At 59.0% G+C, this 16926-nt stretch overlaps 1 protein-coding gene across 27 annotated transcripts in view; it reads right to left on the bottom strand.

The window, feature by feature from the left end:
* The window catches only part of ABLIM2 (actin binding LIM protein family member 2), a 141457-nt gene that overhangs the window by 27235 nt on the left and 97296 nt on the right, over positions 1-16926 (bottom strand). For 8 of the 27 annotated variants that reach the window (XR_012377827.1, XR_012377828.1, XR_012377830.1 and 5 more), the window contains 6 exons: positions 16545-16643; positions 9861-9962; positions 9371-9424; positions 3610-3729; positions 2571-2623; positions 1757-1898 (listed from right to left, as the gene is read on the bottom strand). Coding sequence is in view for 19 of the 27 variants with exons in the window: in XM_073891366.1 (XP_073747467.1) it covers positions 1757-1898; positions 2571-2623; positions 3610-3729; positions 9371-9424; positions 9861-9962; positions 16545-16643 (570 nt within the window). In the remaining 8 variants the exon portion in view is untranslated. Of the gene's footprint in view, positions 1-1739; positions 1899-2570; positions 2624-3609; positions 3730-9370; positions 9425-9860; positions 9963-16544; positions 16644-16926 lie in introns of those variants that run through there. The other 19 variants (XR_012377831.1, XR_012377832.1, XM_073891384.1 and 16 more) reach the window with 11 other exon arrangements.

Here is a 16926-nt window from a genome sequence, read left to right as displayed (position 1 = left end):
GCGCGCGCAGGCGAGGGGCCAGCGCACCGGGGTGAACGTAGCACGCACCAGCGACAGGGCAGGTCAACGGCACGGGGAGGGGGGCACTGTGGCCAGGCTTCTCCCCACGGGGTGCCCCCCCCGCAGGTGGGCTGCGGACATAAGTGGGGATCCCGGGGTCAGCCGAAGGTGGGGTCCTAGCACCACCCAGCAAGGGGAGGATGGGAAGCCAGAAAAGGCCACCCCCTGAGGTCCCCAGACACTCACTTCCTGAGAGCTCCTGGGCCTCGTGGGTAACACGACAACACCCCAGGCGTGGGAGGGCCGCGGGGGTGCTGGAGGGCTGGCGCCACAGGATCCCACCCCCTTCCAAACCAACCGCCATCAGGACAAAGGGGACATGGAGCAGCAAGGCCCATGGTCAAGTCCTGCAGCACCCGGGGCAGTGGGAGCCTGGGAGCAGACAAGGGCCGGGGGCTGGACCTCAGCTGCTGGGCTGGTCCACGCCGTGACCTGTCGGCGGTGGGGGGATGGGCAGCGCGCCGCGTCCTCCCCGCACCTGCCCTGGGAGGAGCACGCCACCACCTTGGACGAGTCACTCTGGGAGACTGCTCTGACGTGGCCTTCCTGTGGTGGCATCCACCCGTGTGCCGGCCCAGAGAGCCCCATATTTAGAGCGCTGCACCCCCGGGGGGCCAGAGGCACGGGGAGAGGGGGCCCATGATGTCTGCTTGCAAAGATCATACGCAAAACAATGCGCCTTTGCTTTGCTTCGAGCTCTTCTTTAACAGACGGCAATGCCCGGGCCGCCCCTTCCACGTGTAAGACAAGTTACAGTTCAGAGTCACGAGAATGAGGATGACAATGACAGTCTTTTTGCTGAGCATCTACCATGGGCCAGGCAGAACGCCGGCTGCGGACGTGTGTCACCTCCTCCGGTCTCTACTGGCCTGGACAGGCGGACAGGCGGGACGGAGGCCCAGCGGGGCGGTCACGGCCCAGGGTCCCACGGCCCATCAGGGGTGAGCCCGGATTTGAGCTGGGGCCGGTCTCATGGCCACACCAGCCTCTGTGCTCTGCCTCTTCACACCCCCGTCCACCTCTGCGTCCCAGCTCAGCCCCACACGTGCCCACAGGAAACCACCCGCTGGGACCCAGGCACGGCGTCCAGGTCTCCTGCGGGCATCACACCATAGCTGGCCGTGCTTCTCACCCACAATGTACAATTCTAGAGCTCTATGTGGAGCGCTGCCCTGCATCTGAAAATCCCTCCTAATTCAGCCCTCCTGAACCCCAGAGTCGGGCAGCGGTCACTTATCCCCACACTCCCTGCGGACGGGATGTCCCCACTCCCTGGTGCCTTGCTCAGGCCGAGCGCCGGGTGGCTGTACCCTGTCATCGACTCCCAGTCTGGACTCACCCGCCTGGACCATGCTTGCGGCTGCTCTGGAGGGAAACGGGCCCCCCGCTTCCCAGCCTGATGGCCCGGGAGATGTTCTTTGCAACAGAACCCAGGAGGCCAGTCTGGCTTTGTGGGCTGTCTCCAGCCCTGGAGCATTCTAGGAGACACGCCGGTGTGCCCACGGGCCACACGCGAGCTCACCATGTCCAGGGGAACTCACACGGGAAGGGGGTCCGCTCTCCTACCTGATTTGCTCCTTAGATTTCTTAACGAGCAAGGCTCAGTTCTGGGGGATGGGTCCCAGATTGTGGGGCCCCCTTGCTGCGAGGCCTCTCATGCCACAGGTACAGCTCCTTGCTCAAAAGAACCACTCACGTGAGTAAAAGTTGTCCCCTTGCATTGTTTGGAGAGGGTCTCTATCGGTCCCGCTACTGTGGGACAAAGACTGGCTGTCTAGGTCTGGAGAGTTAGTCCTAGTGTCTGTATCCCCCTGGAGAAGCAGCCAGCTGGTCTTCTGCTGAGGGAGAAAAAAAGCCACGTGAATGCGGAGGCCATCTGCATGGGGCTGCCCCGTGTTACAGAGGAGGAAGTGGGGTCAGGGAGGTCAGGGGCCCAAGCGGCTTCTCCTGGGGGTGCACGGGTGAGCCAGGCGTGGGCTCTCTCCATGCACAGCTCCCTCCCTTAAAGACAAGCCAGGGGCCCTCGCCCTCCCTGGAGCCAGGGCGGGAAACTCTGGGGGCCAAACCCCCCCAGAGAGGCGCACCCAGGCCTCCACGCATTCCCCATGGCTGCGTTTGTCGCCGAGCCGCGTGGCCCCCGGAGCCTCACTCTACCCTCGGACCCTTCCCTGGGACCCCCTGCCCAACCTGTTCACGAGCCAGCACCCCAGATGCCTCGAGAATACCCTTGGACTAATTTTCCTTTCTTTGCTTAGACATGGCCTCGGTGATAGAGCCGTAACGGGGTTACAGGGGTGCGGCAGGACTGCGGCAGGAGGCGTGCTAGTCTGGGTGGGAGGAGGCGGCGGGCGGGGCCACCGCTGAAATCTGGTCCCTGCCGCGTGGGGCCTCGTGGGACCCCTCTGGAGCAGAATGTGGGAGAGGGAGCCTGAGCTTTTGGCTGGGGAACCCCCCTGAGCCAGACTGCCTCTGGGCAAGGCTGCTCCCGCCCAGACCTGCCCCCACATTACCTTCCTGTTATCCTGCTCGAACGTTCCGTCCTCTCCATCGGGTCGCCTGACGGCTGGAAGGGAAGGGGCCTCTTGTCAAGGAGATACACCATCTCATCTGGGTGTCCCCGCCACGGTTCCCACTTCCCATCGTGCTCAGAAACGGAAAGGAATCAAGCCAAGGTCCACGGCACGAGAGCCTTTGCAGGGCCGGGGAGTCGGACGCGCCGGAGAAGCCTCCCACGGGAGCCCCGCGGGCGGCGGCCATGCACCCTCCCTCCTGACGGTTCTTCAAAACCAAGAGCAGGGGTGCAAAGGGACGCGGTCTTAGAACTCCAGCCAACCCCACGCCGCCGAGATCGCGCCACGTGTTTGGATGCAGCCACTTGGCATTTTGAAGCACGCACTCTCTACTTTCCCAGTTTAACCCTAAAGGAACAGGAGGGTTTGGTCCAGCAGGGCCTGCTGTGTCCGACCTGGCCGGGTGCTTCACCGGCGCTCCTGCGGATCCCCACGCCACCCCATTCACAGATCGGGAGACTGAGGCTCAGAGACATGACATGCACGGGGCGTGGCAGAGGCTGATATGTGAACCCAGGTGCTCTGTCTCCAAAGTCCCCCGCCCCGTTTGTCCCCCTCACTGCCTGCTGCCCACGAAACACAGAATGGTCAGTGAGCTCTGCCACAGGAAAAGTCCACGAAGAGAGGTAAAGGAGGTACGACATACAGCCAGAGGTGACCTCGGTGGACTGGAAGGAGCAAAAGCTCACTTTGCCGCAGTGTGTCCGCCAAGAACGCCATCGGGGGCTGAGAAGTCAGGTGTCTATATTCTCCACTGGCCTTTTTGGTTTTGGTGGTGGGGGTGGGGTCATCTCCATGCGAGTGTGATCAAGTACATCACGCAAGGGCATATGACAGTGCTCGGCACCCAACTGAGGACTTCCTGTACCAAGCCACGGACCCCATGCATGGAACAATGAGAGGAAAACCCCAGGCTCCTTCCCCACCCGCCACGGAGACCGAGGCCGCGGTAAGGACACGCCAAGGGTGGGCTCCTTACCTGCAACCTGCGGAGGGCTTGGACCTTCGAGCCTTTTGGAGCACCCTGCCTTGTGCACCACCAAGGACAAGACTGACATCAGGCCCGAGAGCTTGGAAATTGGGGATTGGGCTACAGGACCTTGACAAGATAAGGTCACAGTTGAAGAGCGTTCTGGATACACGGATATTTTGTTACTCCCGATGGCTGTTTCTCTTTCTTCCAGGAGAGACAGTGATTTTTCAGTGTGAAAATAAAAACCCTGCTCTCTCCACGGGCGGAGGCAAATTTACAGCGAGCCTACGCGAGGGGCGCCATGGTGGACAGAGGCAGGGGCAGGACGGACGCACGCCCAGCGGCCCGGGCTTGCCTGTTGCCCGGACAATTGTGGCCGCTGGGCAGCAGAGCCCTGAGGGTCTGGCCACACATCCGCCATGACTCTTGGCGGCCGCCCAGCAAGCTCTGGGGATGGTTAGGCCAGCGGGGACTTGAAGCTCCAGAGCATAGCCACTGTCCCACCCAGAGAAGCCTCCAGGGCTGGGTCCACCAGTGAAAGTCAGTGAGTGCGCCCTAACCCCCGATGAGCCCTCGGTGGCCCCCAAATGGACCACTACGGCGGGGGTAAATTTGCAAGTACAAAGACAGCAAGGGGCTCTTCGGGATATGAAATCCCAGCCCTTGGAGTTCAGGCCACGGGGCCCAGAGGCCACCCTGGGTTTGAGGACTTGACATAGCTGTGGGTGACTGGGTGGGTCAGATGCGTCTGGCTGTGGAGCCACCTCAGGGCTCAAGGAATGGCCCCACCACCTGATGAGGAAGCCATCCCACCAGGATTGAGCAAGTTTCCTCTGCAAAGGCTCAACCAGGAGTGTACGACTCAGCCACACTCAGTCACCAAGGGCTTTCCAAAGGCCAAACGTGTCGGCCCACAACACACGCGACGGGTGCCCTGACGTGGGAGCAGGGGTAGGAAAACACAGGTGTCTGGCACTTTGTATTATATGCCTGCTTCCTGAACAGCTCTGAGCCTCAGTTTCCTGATCTGTAAAATGGGCAGATGACGCCCACCCCCCCCCAAGTTGCGAGGATCCCATGAGGTAATGCATGTAGATACTGTAACACACCAGGGAGCCCAGGTCTGAAAAATGAGGAATGAACAAGAGAAGAGCCTTGAGGCAAGTGGACAGCCTTGTGTTTCAGAGTCAGGAGAAGACACACCGATTAAGGATGACCCACTGTCTGTCCCAGCAGACAAGGCCGTGCCCTCTGAGCCTGGAATGTATCTGCCATAAGGAGTCCTCCGGGGAGAGCCCCGGGGAACTCTGTTGGAGGCATCCCCAGGAGACTGGCTGGCCTCTGATGTTCTTTCTGGACCCACAGCCTGCCGGCCTTACCTTTCCTCCCATCCCAAGACGGGACCCCAAACCAAAATGAGACTTGACCCCACCACGGAGGGATCCCATGGAGACACATGGGTAGGGGCTGCCTCCTGTCTTACACCAGGGACTGGAGGAATAGCAAGCATGCCCCACGGGGCCCCGTCTGCTGACTGGTCTGGGGGGGTGGAGCGAGCACCCCTCTGCTAGCAGGCGGCTGCAGGTGTGGGGCTGAGCTGCCATCTCCTGTGTCCGGGGCCCGGGCACCCACTCCCATGGCTGTCTCAGAGCTGCGCTTTGCTTACAGATGACACAGCTAGCCCTGTCCCTGAGTCTGGACGCTCAGCTTCCTGGGAGGTGTGGGGAGACGTGTTCTGTTCTTCCCTGGAATTCATCTTGAGCAGTCTAAAACCTAGCAGAGCGTCGCTCCATCGAGGGGACCTACCACTGGAATGACCCTGCTCCACGCCCCACGTCAGTGGGGCCTCACCCAACTCCCGCAAAGCCCGATGGCGAGGCAGCCTTGACCCTACCCTCAGGGTGGAGACGCAGAGCGGCCATGGCAGGAACCACGCCTACTTCACCAAAGTCAGGGACACCCCCCACCGCGAGCGCCTGCAGACGGCTCAGGAGCACCACGGTGCCCCGGTCCCGTCTGCTCTCCATGTCCGGCCGCTCCCCGCCTGTCCCATGTCGGTCCCCCGCTATGCAGGAAAGGGCTCTTCCACTCCTGTCTTGTCCTGCCCCCACTGTTTTCAATGTTCCACTCACTGCCTTTTGCTTCCTTTCTATTTTTTTAAAAAAAGCCATAAAATCATAACCAAGTAGAGCTGAAACTAATAGAGCACAAAACATACTGTTGGGCCCTAAATGCTGTACAGTGAGCCCGGAGGGGTCAGGGGCCAGAGGTCGGGGGTCAGGCAGATGAGCACCCGCTGGGTCCCAGAGCGGCCACTTCTCGACCCCAGGACCTCAGGCTCCTCGTCCACAGTGGTGCCAACCTCATTGGGGGCCTGCAGGGGACGTGCAGGCAGCTGTCGAGTGCCCCCCAGAACAGGGGTGCCCTCCCCGCAGCTGCTCGGGTGCGGGCCCCCCTCGTCCACCACACCAGCGCCCCACCACAGGTGGGCCCACCGCTGGAGCTCGCTTCCCCAAACAGGAACGGGACGCGAGCACCAGAAAAGAGTGATGCTGATTAAGAAAAACTGCGTATGAGTCGGAGATAGGGCATCAAAAAGTAAATGCATTAATTAAAAACTATGCTTTTTAAACTGGTTGAGCATACTGTCTTAAACTAGCTAAATGGTCCAGTAATGCAACATCATCACCCAGAGTGTCTCGAGACAGGTGGAGGCCAACGTAGTGGTTTCTCAAGTCTTTCCCCCGAGAGATGACTGGGTGGTGACTTTGCTGAGTGTGTGTGTGGGTGCACATGCACATGCATGATCTCACACACGCATGCTCTCACGTGCTCTCACACACGTGTGCTCTTACACGCTCACACACGTGCATTATCTCACACATGCATGCGCTCACACAGGTGTGTTCTCATGCACACACATGTGCTCTCACACCCACTCACACATACACGATCTCACACATGCATGCTCTCACACACACTCACATACACAGTCACATGCATGGTCACACACATGATCTCACACATACACACGCTCACACACACACATGCTCACAACACACGCTCACACACACAGAGTCACACGCATGGTCACACACACATGCTCACACAAACACATGCTCGCACACACACGCTCACACACACTCTCACACATGGTCACACACACACGATCTCACACACACACACGCTTGCACATGTATGCTCACACACACAGCCACACGCATGGTCRCACACACATGATCCCCCACACGCATGCTCACAGTCACACACATGCTCACACGCATGATCTCACACACACATGCTTTCACACACACATGCTCACACAAACACATGCTCGCACACACACGCTCACACACAATCACATGCATGGTCATATATACATGCTCTCACACACACATGCTCGCACATGCATGCTCACACACAGTCACACACATGATCTCACACACACATGCTCACACACAGTCACACACATGCTCACACACACGATCTCACACACACGCTTCCACATGCATGCTCACACACACGGTCACACACATGCTTGCACACACATGCTCGCACACTCACAGTCACACGCATGGTCACACACATGATCTCACACACACATGATCGCATACACATGCTCACACACAGTCACACGCATGGTCACACACACACTCACAGTCACATGAATGCTCACACACAGTCACACACATGCTCACACACACGATCTCACACACACATGCTCGCACATGCATGCTCACACACTCACAGTCACATGCATGCTCACACACACACATGCTCACACACACACGCTCACATGTACTCACTTCTGACAGGATGTGCTCCACCTGGATGGGGGAAATCTTGTAAAATCAAAACATCTCAAATATATCAGGAACCAAATACATGCTAACACAAACGTTATTTTTGGAGCATTCCCTAAGGAAACCTGGTGAAGGACAGTACACACACATGCTGAGACCCCCGTCCATGGACCATTCTCATTCACAAAGAGACTGGCTGTATTCACGTTTACCCCTTGAATACGGCCGGACGCTGGGTGGAGAGTAGGTACTGTATAAAGTCTATTTGCTAAAAGAATCAGTATGCCAGATTTCTGAAACGGTAAATGGGCTTCAGTCATTGTCCAGCGTTCAGTCCTACAGGAATTCCCTTGCCTTTGGATGGGAGGGACCTTCGTATCCAGTTTTAAAACCAACAACGCAAGGATTCACACTGATAACAGTAAAACAAAATGTCTCTCCACTGGACGATTTGGTCAGAGGACTTGGGGTTGGAAGCTCTTTGTCTTAGATCTGGCTTGTTCAGAAGCCGCTGAGCAATTTCATAATCTGATTCACTGCCTCTTCTGCTTCCTAAGAGGCTGGCGCCTCTTATGCCACGGGTGTTAACCACATGTTTGAGGTTAATAAAATGCCAAGTCAGCCAATGCCACTTGTGACAAGCTCAGAAAACACAGCTTTCCATGCAGGCGTGAACACGGGCGCCATGATGGTAAGACAGCACTCAACACAACTGTTCCCCACTTGTAGCAACAAGGGGCTGGTCTGGACAATCTCTAAGGGCCCTAGGATCTAACTGGCCCAGCCCCCTTGATCCCTCCAGAACATCTGTGCTCCAAGCTTCCCCGGCTGAGAGGGAACTGTAAAGCCACCGCCTTCTGGGCACCTGAGAGTTTAACCCATTCCTTTCTTTCTCGGGAAGAGCAAGAAATGCACAAAGCAATAAGCACAAAGCCTACTGGACTCAAGGAAAAATCAGAAGAGTCTTGTTTACATAACCAGACCACTGATTTATCAGTCACAGAAAGCACGCTTTGATAGGATCCCACCTAACAGTGATGCAGTGGTGGACGGGGGATGAGGCTGTTTTCTTTGGGTACATCTGGACAAGAACTTTACATATGGGAATTTCTTTTCCCACCTCCCCATTGTGTGCGCAGCACTTCACAGTTTACACCATATTTCCACGTTCATTTCTCCATCTGGTCTCATAACCAGCCTATGAAGAGGGCAGGGTGGACGGATCAGTCCCATTTTGCAGATGAGGAAACAGAGGCTCAGGATGGTGAAGCCACATGCCCCAAATCACCCAGAAATTCCATCAAGAAACAGAAGGAGACCTGGAGCCTTCTGCTTCCTGCTCCATGGCTCCGGCCACCTGCAGCCCGTGCACCTATCCCAGGCCGACTCAGGCAGAGCGGAGGTGGGCGGTCCCCTCAGAGAGGGAAACCAGGGGCTGAGAGACCCCCTCACTGCTCGACCTGTCCAGCCCCTACTCGCTGATGCAACAAAACTCTCTGACTGAAGACTGGCTATTCACTCTCTCCTCAGAAATTCCTAAAACACAGGAATGAATGACTAACTCTGGTTAGTTCTGTTTTCCAAAATTCCGGCTGGGTTGGGTTGGGGTCCAGGAAGCCTTTGTCCCTCAGGATCTTGGCTGGCGTCAGTCCGGCTGCCTCCCTCAAAGTGGCATAACCGAAGCCCCAGAAACCCGCCGTCGGTGATGACTCCCACCCCAAGCCCACTGGCGTGTGTGAGCCTCAGCTTTAGAGCACAACAGAGGCGTCCTGACTCAGAGGTGCCCTCCGCAGTCTTTGATGCAGAGGCTCCCGGGAGCCCACTAGTGAACCTGCCCTTACTATTCAGACAGCCCCTGGTGCCTCCCCATCCCCGACCGGAACACGGCAAAAGGAAGCATCCAGAAGCACAAGGGGTGCAAGAGGCATGCAGGGAACACGGCAGCAGAGGAAATCCGACTGTACCATGCTGTTTGTAGATAGGGGGTTTCCTATAGATGTTATCTTTTACGCCAGTGTCTGGGAAAGAAGAGAAAGAAGAGGAGAAGGGCAGGGTGAGCGAGCACACTGGTTTCCACCCCACTGCTTCTCCAAAGCCAGCGTCAGGCGCCAGATTCCAAGTGGCCAGAAAGGCTCACAAGCGACTGACGCCCGGGGCCCACACCTCAGACCAAGCATCGCCCAGCCCGAAGCCAGAACCTAGTTCAAGGGGTGTGGGGAGGGAGGCAGCTGGAGTGGGCAGCCGGCCAGACAGCGCCTTCTCTCCAGCACATTCCCGGGAGAGCAAAAATGTCTCCCTGGTGTTTGTGTGGCTTTGGGGGAAACTCCAACGCACGCCAGCAGGGGGATGTGCAAACCCTCAGAATTGGGGGGGCCGAGAGGCTTGGGGATCATAGCAATCCTGTGCAATCAGACGCTCTGTGTGGCAAGCCCAATCACGCTCCTGGGTGCCTACCTGGGATGTGGAAGTGGCGAGGCGCCTGCTGGTAGGTGCAGGGGGGAGGCTTGCTGTCCGAGAGCACCGAGAGGCTGGGGGTGCTCCGGCCACTTTCACTGCCTCCAGACGGAAGAGCAAAGACAGGTAGAAGGGAGGAAGGGAAGGCAAAGGACAGTATGTCAAGTAGGAATGCTGGTTCCCAGTGAACCCATCTCCCCTGGCTGGTGGAGCCCCGCAACTCTCTGCCCAGGGGAGGGTGCCCTCCACCGACACTTCCAGACAGTGCCCCACGGCTTGTTAATCCAACCTCGAGGGGACCCCTTCCAGTGGCCCCATTTGCAAGGAGCAGTGGCCCCAAGGGCAAAGCGCTTGCGGTTGCTAGTTCCTGGGAATGTCGGCTTGGCTCGGCTGACCCCTACTCTCCTCGGGGTGGACAGTTGGTCTGCTGCTCAGCACCGGCCGGGGCTTGAATCCGGCAAATCGCAAATTCACCAAAACTGAAGCCTCCCTCCCTCAGTATCCTTGTGTAAAAAGATGCCGCTTTCTTGGAGAATCAACAAATCAGTCATTCAGAACAGGATTACAAAATCGGTTCCTAAATGCCGCTGAGTAAAATTTTACCAGCTATAGGAGGATAAGAGCAAGTTGATATTAATTAGCTGCCATGTTCCTAAATAAAGCTACTTTTGGCAAATTAAATGAAAGGAATTCTCCAAATCTCGCTCCAATTTCCTATCCCATCTGGATTTATAATTTCTGTGTTCTGAACAGGTTGGATTATCAAGTCACAAATTCAGACAGTCGTAGTTTCCCCAGGTGACCCCCCCTCGCCCCCCTCCCCCACCCTACACATACCTATTTAAGGAATGACATGATAGACAGAATGCAATGGGCGTTGAACACTTTGGATGGTGAGGTTTATGGCTCATTTTAGCAAGACACTCCTAAGGCACACCTCATTTCCTCTCCCATTAGCCTCAGGAAACCCTCTGCCGTCTTGGATCACAGCCTGGCGAAGGGAGGGGGCCCTCCAGACTTGGAAGGAGCCCCTGCGGGCTACAGCTGTTCAAAGCGGCAGGGCCCTGAGGTGACCCGGCAAGGAAGCAGCCCTCCCACGGGGCTAGACGTGGACGGGAGGGCGTAGCAGGCGTGGGCTCCGAGCACGCTGTTGCCTGGGTCGGGTGCACTGGGAACCCGGGAGGGCTCGTAGGGGCAGAGGTGGGCACTCAGCCTGAGCAGGCCACCACCCCGTGGCCCAAACCGGGCTGAGACCACCAAGGGGGCTGCTGACCTCAGCTCGGAGCAACCATCCCCCTGTGCCTGGGCACCAATTTCGCCTGTTAGTGCTGATGGAACTTCGGGCCCATGACTGCCCCCTATCACCGCGTGAACCCTACCTTCCCCTGAGCCACACCCCCCGTGCAGCACAGACTCTTCCAGAGCCCCACACCAGTCCAGGCTCCTTCCTGCAGCTCCCTGGGGAACAGGAGCCTTCAAGCCATTGCTGAGTCCCCAGGCGAAACCATCGCCTTGTGCACATAAAGGTAACTGCCGATTGCCGATCGGTTCTACCAACAGTGGCTGTGAAGGGGTCCACCCCAAGGACAGAGAAACATGGCAGTAGTTTAAACAGTCTCCTTGCACAGGCTCGGGAACCGCCGAGGATGGCCCACTCTGGGTGTCATCACTAAGCCTGCTGTGCTCCGGGCACGGCCTGGCGAATCCGGGAGGCTTCGAACAGCTCACTTCCTTCTGCCTAGACACCCTCGTGCACCCAGCTCCTGCCCAGGTGGCTGCAGATGATGGGACATGTGGCAGGGGTCCTGACCCCCAGTCCCCAAGCCTACAGTGCAGTGTCCTCCGACAGCACAAGCAACAGCCTGTGTGTGTGTGCTGATCTATCTGGCGAGCACCCACAGTCCTCAGCAGGCCCTCACGGGGCCCGAGACCCTGGGGCAGCTGGGGACACAGACCCAGAAGCAGTGGCCCATGACGCCCATCCACACCTACCATCCAGGGGTACAGAGATCACCAAACTCTGCCCCCTGGTCCCTGGCTGAGACGTCTCTCCTGGCATACCCTCCTCCCAGCCTCCCTTCCCCTCCCCACCCCCACTAGAATCCCCTTTGCAATCCTTCCCACTTGTCATGGCCCTTCCTGGGTCAAGGCCCTGGTGCAAAGCCTCCCTGGGAGACCCAGGCCACCATTGACCATTCTCCTGTCTGGATTCACTGGGTCACCTCATTGTCATAAGACACACTGCTAACATCCCGCCCCCCCCGACCCAGGGTCCCTTGTAGTGCTTTGCCCACATCAGCTCACAGAAGCTCAGAGAAATGCCCACAGCAGCCCCGTAGGACTCGTAACTCCCTGGCCACCTTCTGCAGGAGGGACGGGGCTGGGAGGGCCCGGGGCCAGGGTCCCCGGGAGGCCCAGCTCCAGCTGGCTCACCATGCCACCCCCAAGGCTCCAGTCACTGCCCCGGGGGCCAGCTTCCTCCCTGGGCATCAGCAGTAAAACCCCAAACCACCGATGTCTCCATGGATGCAGGAAAACGAGAGGAGGCCCTGGCCTGACTTTGAAAAGAAGCCCCTGCTGACCAGGCTCTCGTGGCCTCTGGAGGCAGTTCGGGAAGGAGGTCAGATTCTGACCTCTGCTGGTGGTGGTGGGGGAGAGGCTTCTTCTTCCTAAATTTGAAGCAAGTGGTCTACTATGGAGCATGCTGCAGCCAGTCTCCTCGCGGGGTAACGGCTCCTGTCGCCGCGGGGCATCGTGCGTTGCTGCCTTGGTGTTGGCTAAAGGCCACCCTTCAGATTTCACATCCCCGCCCCCGTCCGTGGACCCCATCCGGGACGTCACGTGACACGTCCCCCCCCATCTCCCCAGGCTCCTCTAGGCTGCGACGGTTTCTCAGACTTCGCTGGTTTGCGATGATTTTCGTGAGGAGTCCTGGGCAGGTGTTCTCTGCGGCGTCCCTCCGTGAGGACTGGTGTGATTATTTCTGGTGATCAGACGGGGATCGCGGGTTCTCGGGAGGAAGACCCTGGGGGCGCAGTGCCCGCCCATCCCATCAGGTCAAGGGCACCTGCCATCGACGTGACTGGTCACTGGGATGGTGACCTTGAGCCCCCGGCCGAGGTGGGGTCTGCCAGGTTTCCCGAGCAGTCTCCCTCCTGGCCCTCCAAGGCTGTGCCCTGAGCAGGCCATGCACCGTGCATGCCTGGGGACTCAGGGGGGCGTGGGTTCCCTCCTTGAGGGTGGCACGTCCACGTAAGTCACTGGGAGCTCTCCTGCTCAGGAGATCTGTCCCTTCGCCTTCATTTATTCATTTGCTCATTTATTTTTGACACATGGACTTGCGGGCCCTCACCTCACTCGCTGGGTGACCGTCCAATGTCCTGTCATTCATTCTGCTCTTCGATCGTCCCAGCTTTGCCTGGGTCGGCTCCTGTTGAGTCCTCAAGGTGGCTGGAAGCAAAGCCAGCTCCCGTCTGCGTGAAAGGGCGTGTTAAGGGCGATGAGCAAGACGTGCGTGGGTTCTCACATGTGCAGCGCTCCACCACAGGCCGTCTGAGTAAGGTGCGTGGCCCAGGGCCTGGAGCCAGATGAAGAGGTGCCTCTGGGGCACAGCAAGTGGGTGGGAAGCGGGCCCTGACCTGAGGCTCTGCACCGGCAGCCCCTTCCCTCCCCTCCTGCCCCGGGGGGAGGAGGCTTGCTGCTCAGTAAGCTGCAGCTGCCCAGTGAAGAGGTCCCGGCAGCACCACCTCCTCCTGACCTGCTCCTCAGCAGGTGAGAGGTCAGGCTTAAACCTTACGCTGCCTCAGGAGACATCCCCGGGTCTGAAATTCATAGTAAAGTGCAAATGACTGCCACCAACACAGATGCAGCCTGCCGGCCTTGGTAGAGAGTGGCCTTGGGCATTGAGACATGGGGGGAGGAAGGTGTGTCTGGGATGGGGGTCCAGCAAGGAGAGAGGAGGAAAGCCAGGCGCCCCTTCAGCATCTAGCTGGGTCAGGGCAGGTGGTGGCTGGGGTGAGGGCATGCCTCTCCTTGGGGAGCCCTCCACCCACAGTGGCATTCAGAGGGTCATCACCTAGAGGAGCCAAAGATGCTAAGGATGCCATGAGGAGAGGCCAGGAAAGGTTTTCCCGGGGAGGGTGGGTGGACACGGGGCCATGACCAGCTGGGAGGGGGACAGGCCTTTGACACAGCTGACAACTGAATGCCCATAGGCTGGGATGCGCTAGAGCATGCGGCTGTATGAGAGCATCAAGCAGAGGACAGGCTCCCTCGGTGTGGTCTCTGAGGTGGACTCAAGACCTGTGATGGACATGGCTGGTGAACAAGGGCCTGACTCAGCTCTGCCCCACGGAGCTTCGGGATCTCGGGCCAGCATCGTCTGTCTGAGCCTTGGTCTCCTCTGGGGTGAGTCCCGGAAAGAGGCTGGGCACTCCCAAGGTCACAGGTGGCCCTGGAAGTTGGGTATGGAGCAGAGACATGGCGCCAGGACTCCCCTGCATCTGACCCAGAGAGGAGAGCTGGGGCTTTCTCTGATTTCTGACAACAGGGATTGGTGGCCAATGCAGCTGGGAGGGACAGGGCAAATACCACGCCAAAAGCCGTAGGACCCACACAGGCCCCGTGCCTGGGCCCACCTGGCAGGCCGCATGGGGCCCGTGCTCCTGCCCCAGGAGATGCCCTTGGCCAGGCTCTGAAATGGTTTCTCAATCCTGTTTCAGTGGGCAGGGGCTAGAGTCTGTCTGCATGGTCTCCCCCACCATGGGGTGGAAGGAGAGGCCTAGCTGCTCCTGTCCGAGGACAACACGGCTGTCTCTCCCTGTTAACCAGCCCCCCGGCCCTCCCTTACGGGGCTGAGGAGGGGGTGCTGCTCTCCCTGACCCACCTGGAGTGGGCGTGCTGGTGATCCGAGACACCGTCCCAGGGCCAGCCCTTGGCTGAGGGCGCTTGCTGGCTCTCCTCACCCTGGAGGGCTAAGAACTTGAGGGTGGAGCGCCAGAAGGGGGCAGCGGAGGACAGAGTCACAGGGTCTGTCCAGACCCCAGCCTGGACTCGTCTCAGCCAAAGGGGGTCCCCGTGTGGTCCGGCCAGCTCATGGGGGCTGCTGGGACAGCAAGTGCCCCGTGGCCGGGCCTTGTCTCCGGGCCACCCCTCTTCCAGAGCCCCCAGGGGGACAGCCCCACCCAAAGCGGGGCCACGGCAGGTGGTGGGGGGAAGCTGTGTGGACAGGGGCCTTCGGACCTGTGAGCGGAGGGAGAAGAGGCATCTCCTTGGTGACCTGCCATGCCCCGCCTACCAGTCAAATTCCCCCTGGTTTGCAGGGAGTGTGCTGTCTGCCCACTGGACACGTATGGGCCACGCGGCTGCGTGTGGCAAAGCCTTGCTGGCTGCTGTCATGCTCACGGGAGGCACCATGTCCGGCTTTGCTGTTTCTCAAGAGGGACGGCAGGTCCAGAAAAGTTAGACGGTGAGCTGTGAGGACAGGTCCCGATGCTCGGGGGCTCTGCTCTCCGTAGACCCAGGGGAGACACGCAAACAAGTGATGGGGACGCACGTAAGGGAACGCACAAGTTCCAGCGAGCCCCGTCTGAGACCATCAGATGGGGGTACGATCCAGCTGAGCTTGGCTGGCCTCCCGGTCCCATCAGGAGGGCCATGTCCCACTCTGCAGCTGTACAGAATGGGGGGCTCAATGCCTCCCTGGGGGATCAGTAAGAACCTCACTGCTGCTTCCTCTAACACCCAGAGCATCCTCCTACGGTGTCTCAGGCTGCTAGGGCTGCATACCAAAGTGCTGGCACTTACAGCTCTGGAGGCTGCACATCCCAGACCAAAGCGTGGCAGGGCTTGGTTTCCGGTGGGAGCCCTGCTCCTGGCTGGCAGACGGCCACCCTGTCCTCACATGACCGTGAGGCCCTTCCTCTGAGCACACTCAGAGAGCGAGGGCTCTTCCAGTGTCTTTTCCTCTTCTCGTAAGGCCACTGACCTTATGGATCGGGATCTCATCTTAGTGACTTCATGCGACCCTGATGGCCTCCTGAAGACCCCATCTCCAAATGCAGCCACATGGGCGGTTAGGGCCTTCACTTATAGACCTCGGGGACATAATCAGTCCGTAACACATGGGAAACGAGCTTGGCCATTTTCCTGGTGTGACTGGCATTCGCTGTCTGTGTAGGGATGTGGACAGTTTGGGGGGGGGGTCTGCGCCCTGGGAGGAGGCAGGAACTAGAGCCTTGCAGGGTGTGCATCCGGCCCCAGCCACCATGAGCCCCGAGGCCACGGACAAATCATAGTCTCCTCTGCTTTGGCCCCTGATAATGGCGGCAAGCGGTCCCTGTGCCCCCGCGGAGCTGAGATGGGACATCAACGGGGGTCATGGGGGAAAGGCCCTGGGAACGAGGCCCCAGACTGGGCGTGAGGGAGATCCTAGCCTCCTGCCCCTGCGGCTCTCACTCGGCTCCTCACTACTCACTCCTTCCCACAGCAAGCTGCCTACGCCCTCATCCCAGGAACATTGACACACCGACAGAAACGGGGCTGGACCCACGAGACACACAGCAGGGAGCACGAGCGGAGACACAGGGCTCAGGGAAGCCATGCGGCGGACACAGGACAGCAAGACACAGACGCGTGGCCAGACGCCCTGCAAGTGCCCGTGGCCTGCGGCCCTGCGCACCTTACCTCGGAAGTAGGGGACGTAATGATGTCTGAACACGGATGTAGGGCTTGGGTGTTGGGACAGGGACAGGCAGCTACTGGTACCAACACTCACAGTACCAGCTGCAGGCAACAGAGAGCAAGTCAGAGTCCACCCCGGGCCCGCTAGCCGCAAAGCCACAACACAGTCCTAGGCCCCACTCCGCTAGGAACATTCGCGCTTCCTCTCCCGAAGAAGGCACACCTTTGTGAGGTCCCTGAGGGGGAGTCACCAGATGCGCTTCAGACCAGTCTGCTCCAGGCTCTGAGTGAGGAAGCCCGGCCCTCTGAGGGTCAGGGTGGCAGCCCCGGGCTCTGGAGCCCTGCCTGTCCCTCCATTGAGGGGCTCCTTGGCCTCAAACACAGG

The sequence above is a fragment of the Callorhinus ursinus genome, unplaced genomic scaffold (genome assembly GCF_003265705.2).
Source record: "Callorhinus ursinus isolate GAN/ISIS: 27379988/994484 unplaced genomic scaffold, GSC_fseal_2.0 scaffold4, whole genome shotgun sequence".
Lineage (NCBI taxonomy): Eukaryota > Metazoa > Chordata > Mammalia > Carnivora > Otariidae > Callorhinus > Callorhinus ursinus.
This window is presented reverse-complemented; position numbering and strand designations above follow the sequence as displayed.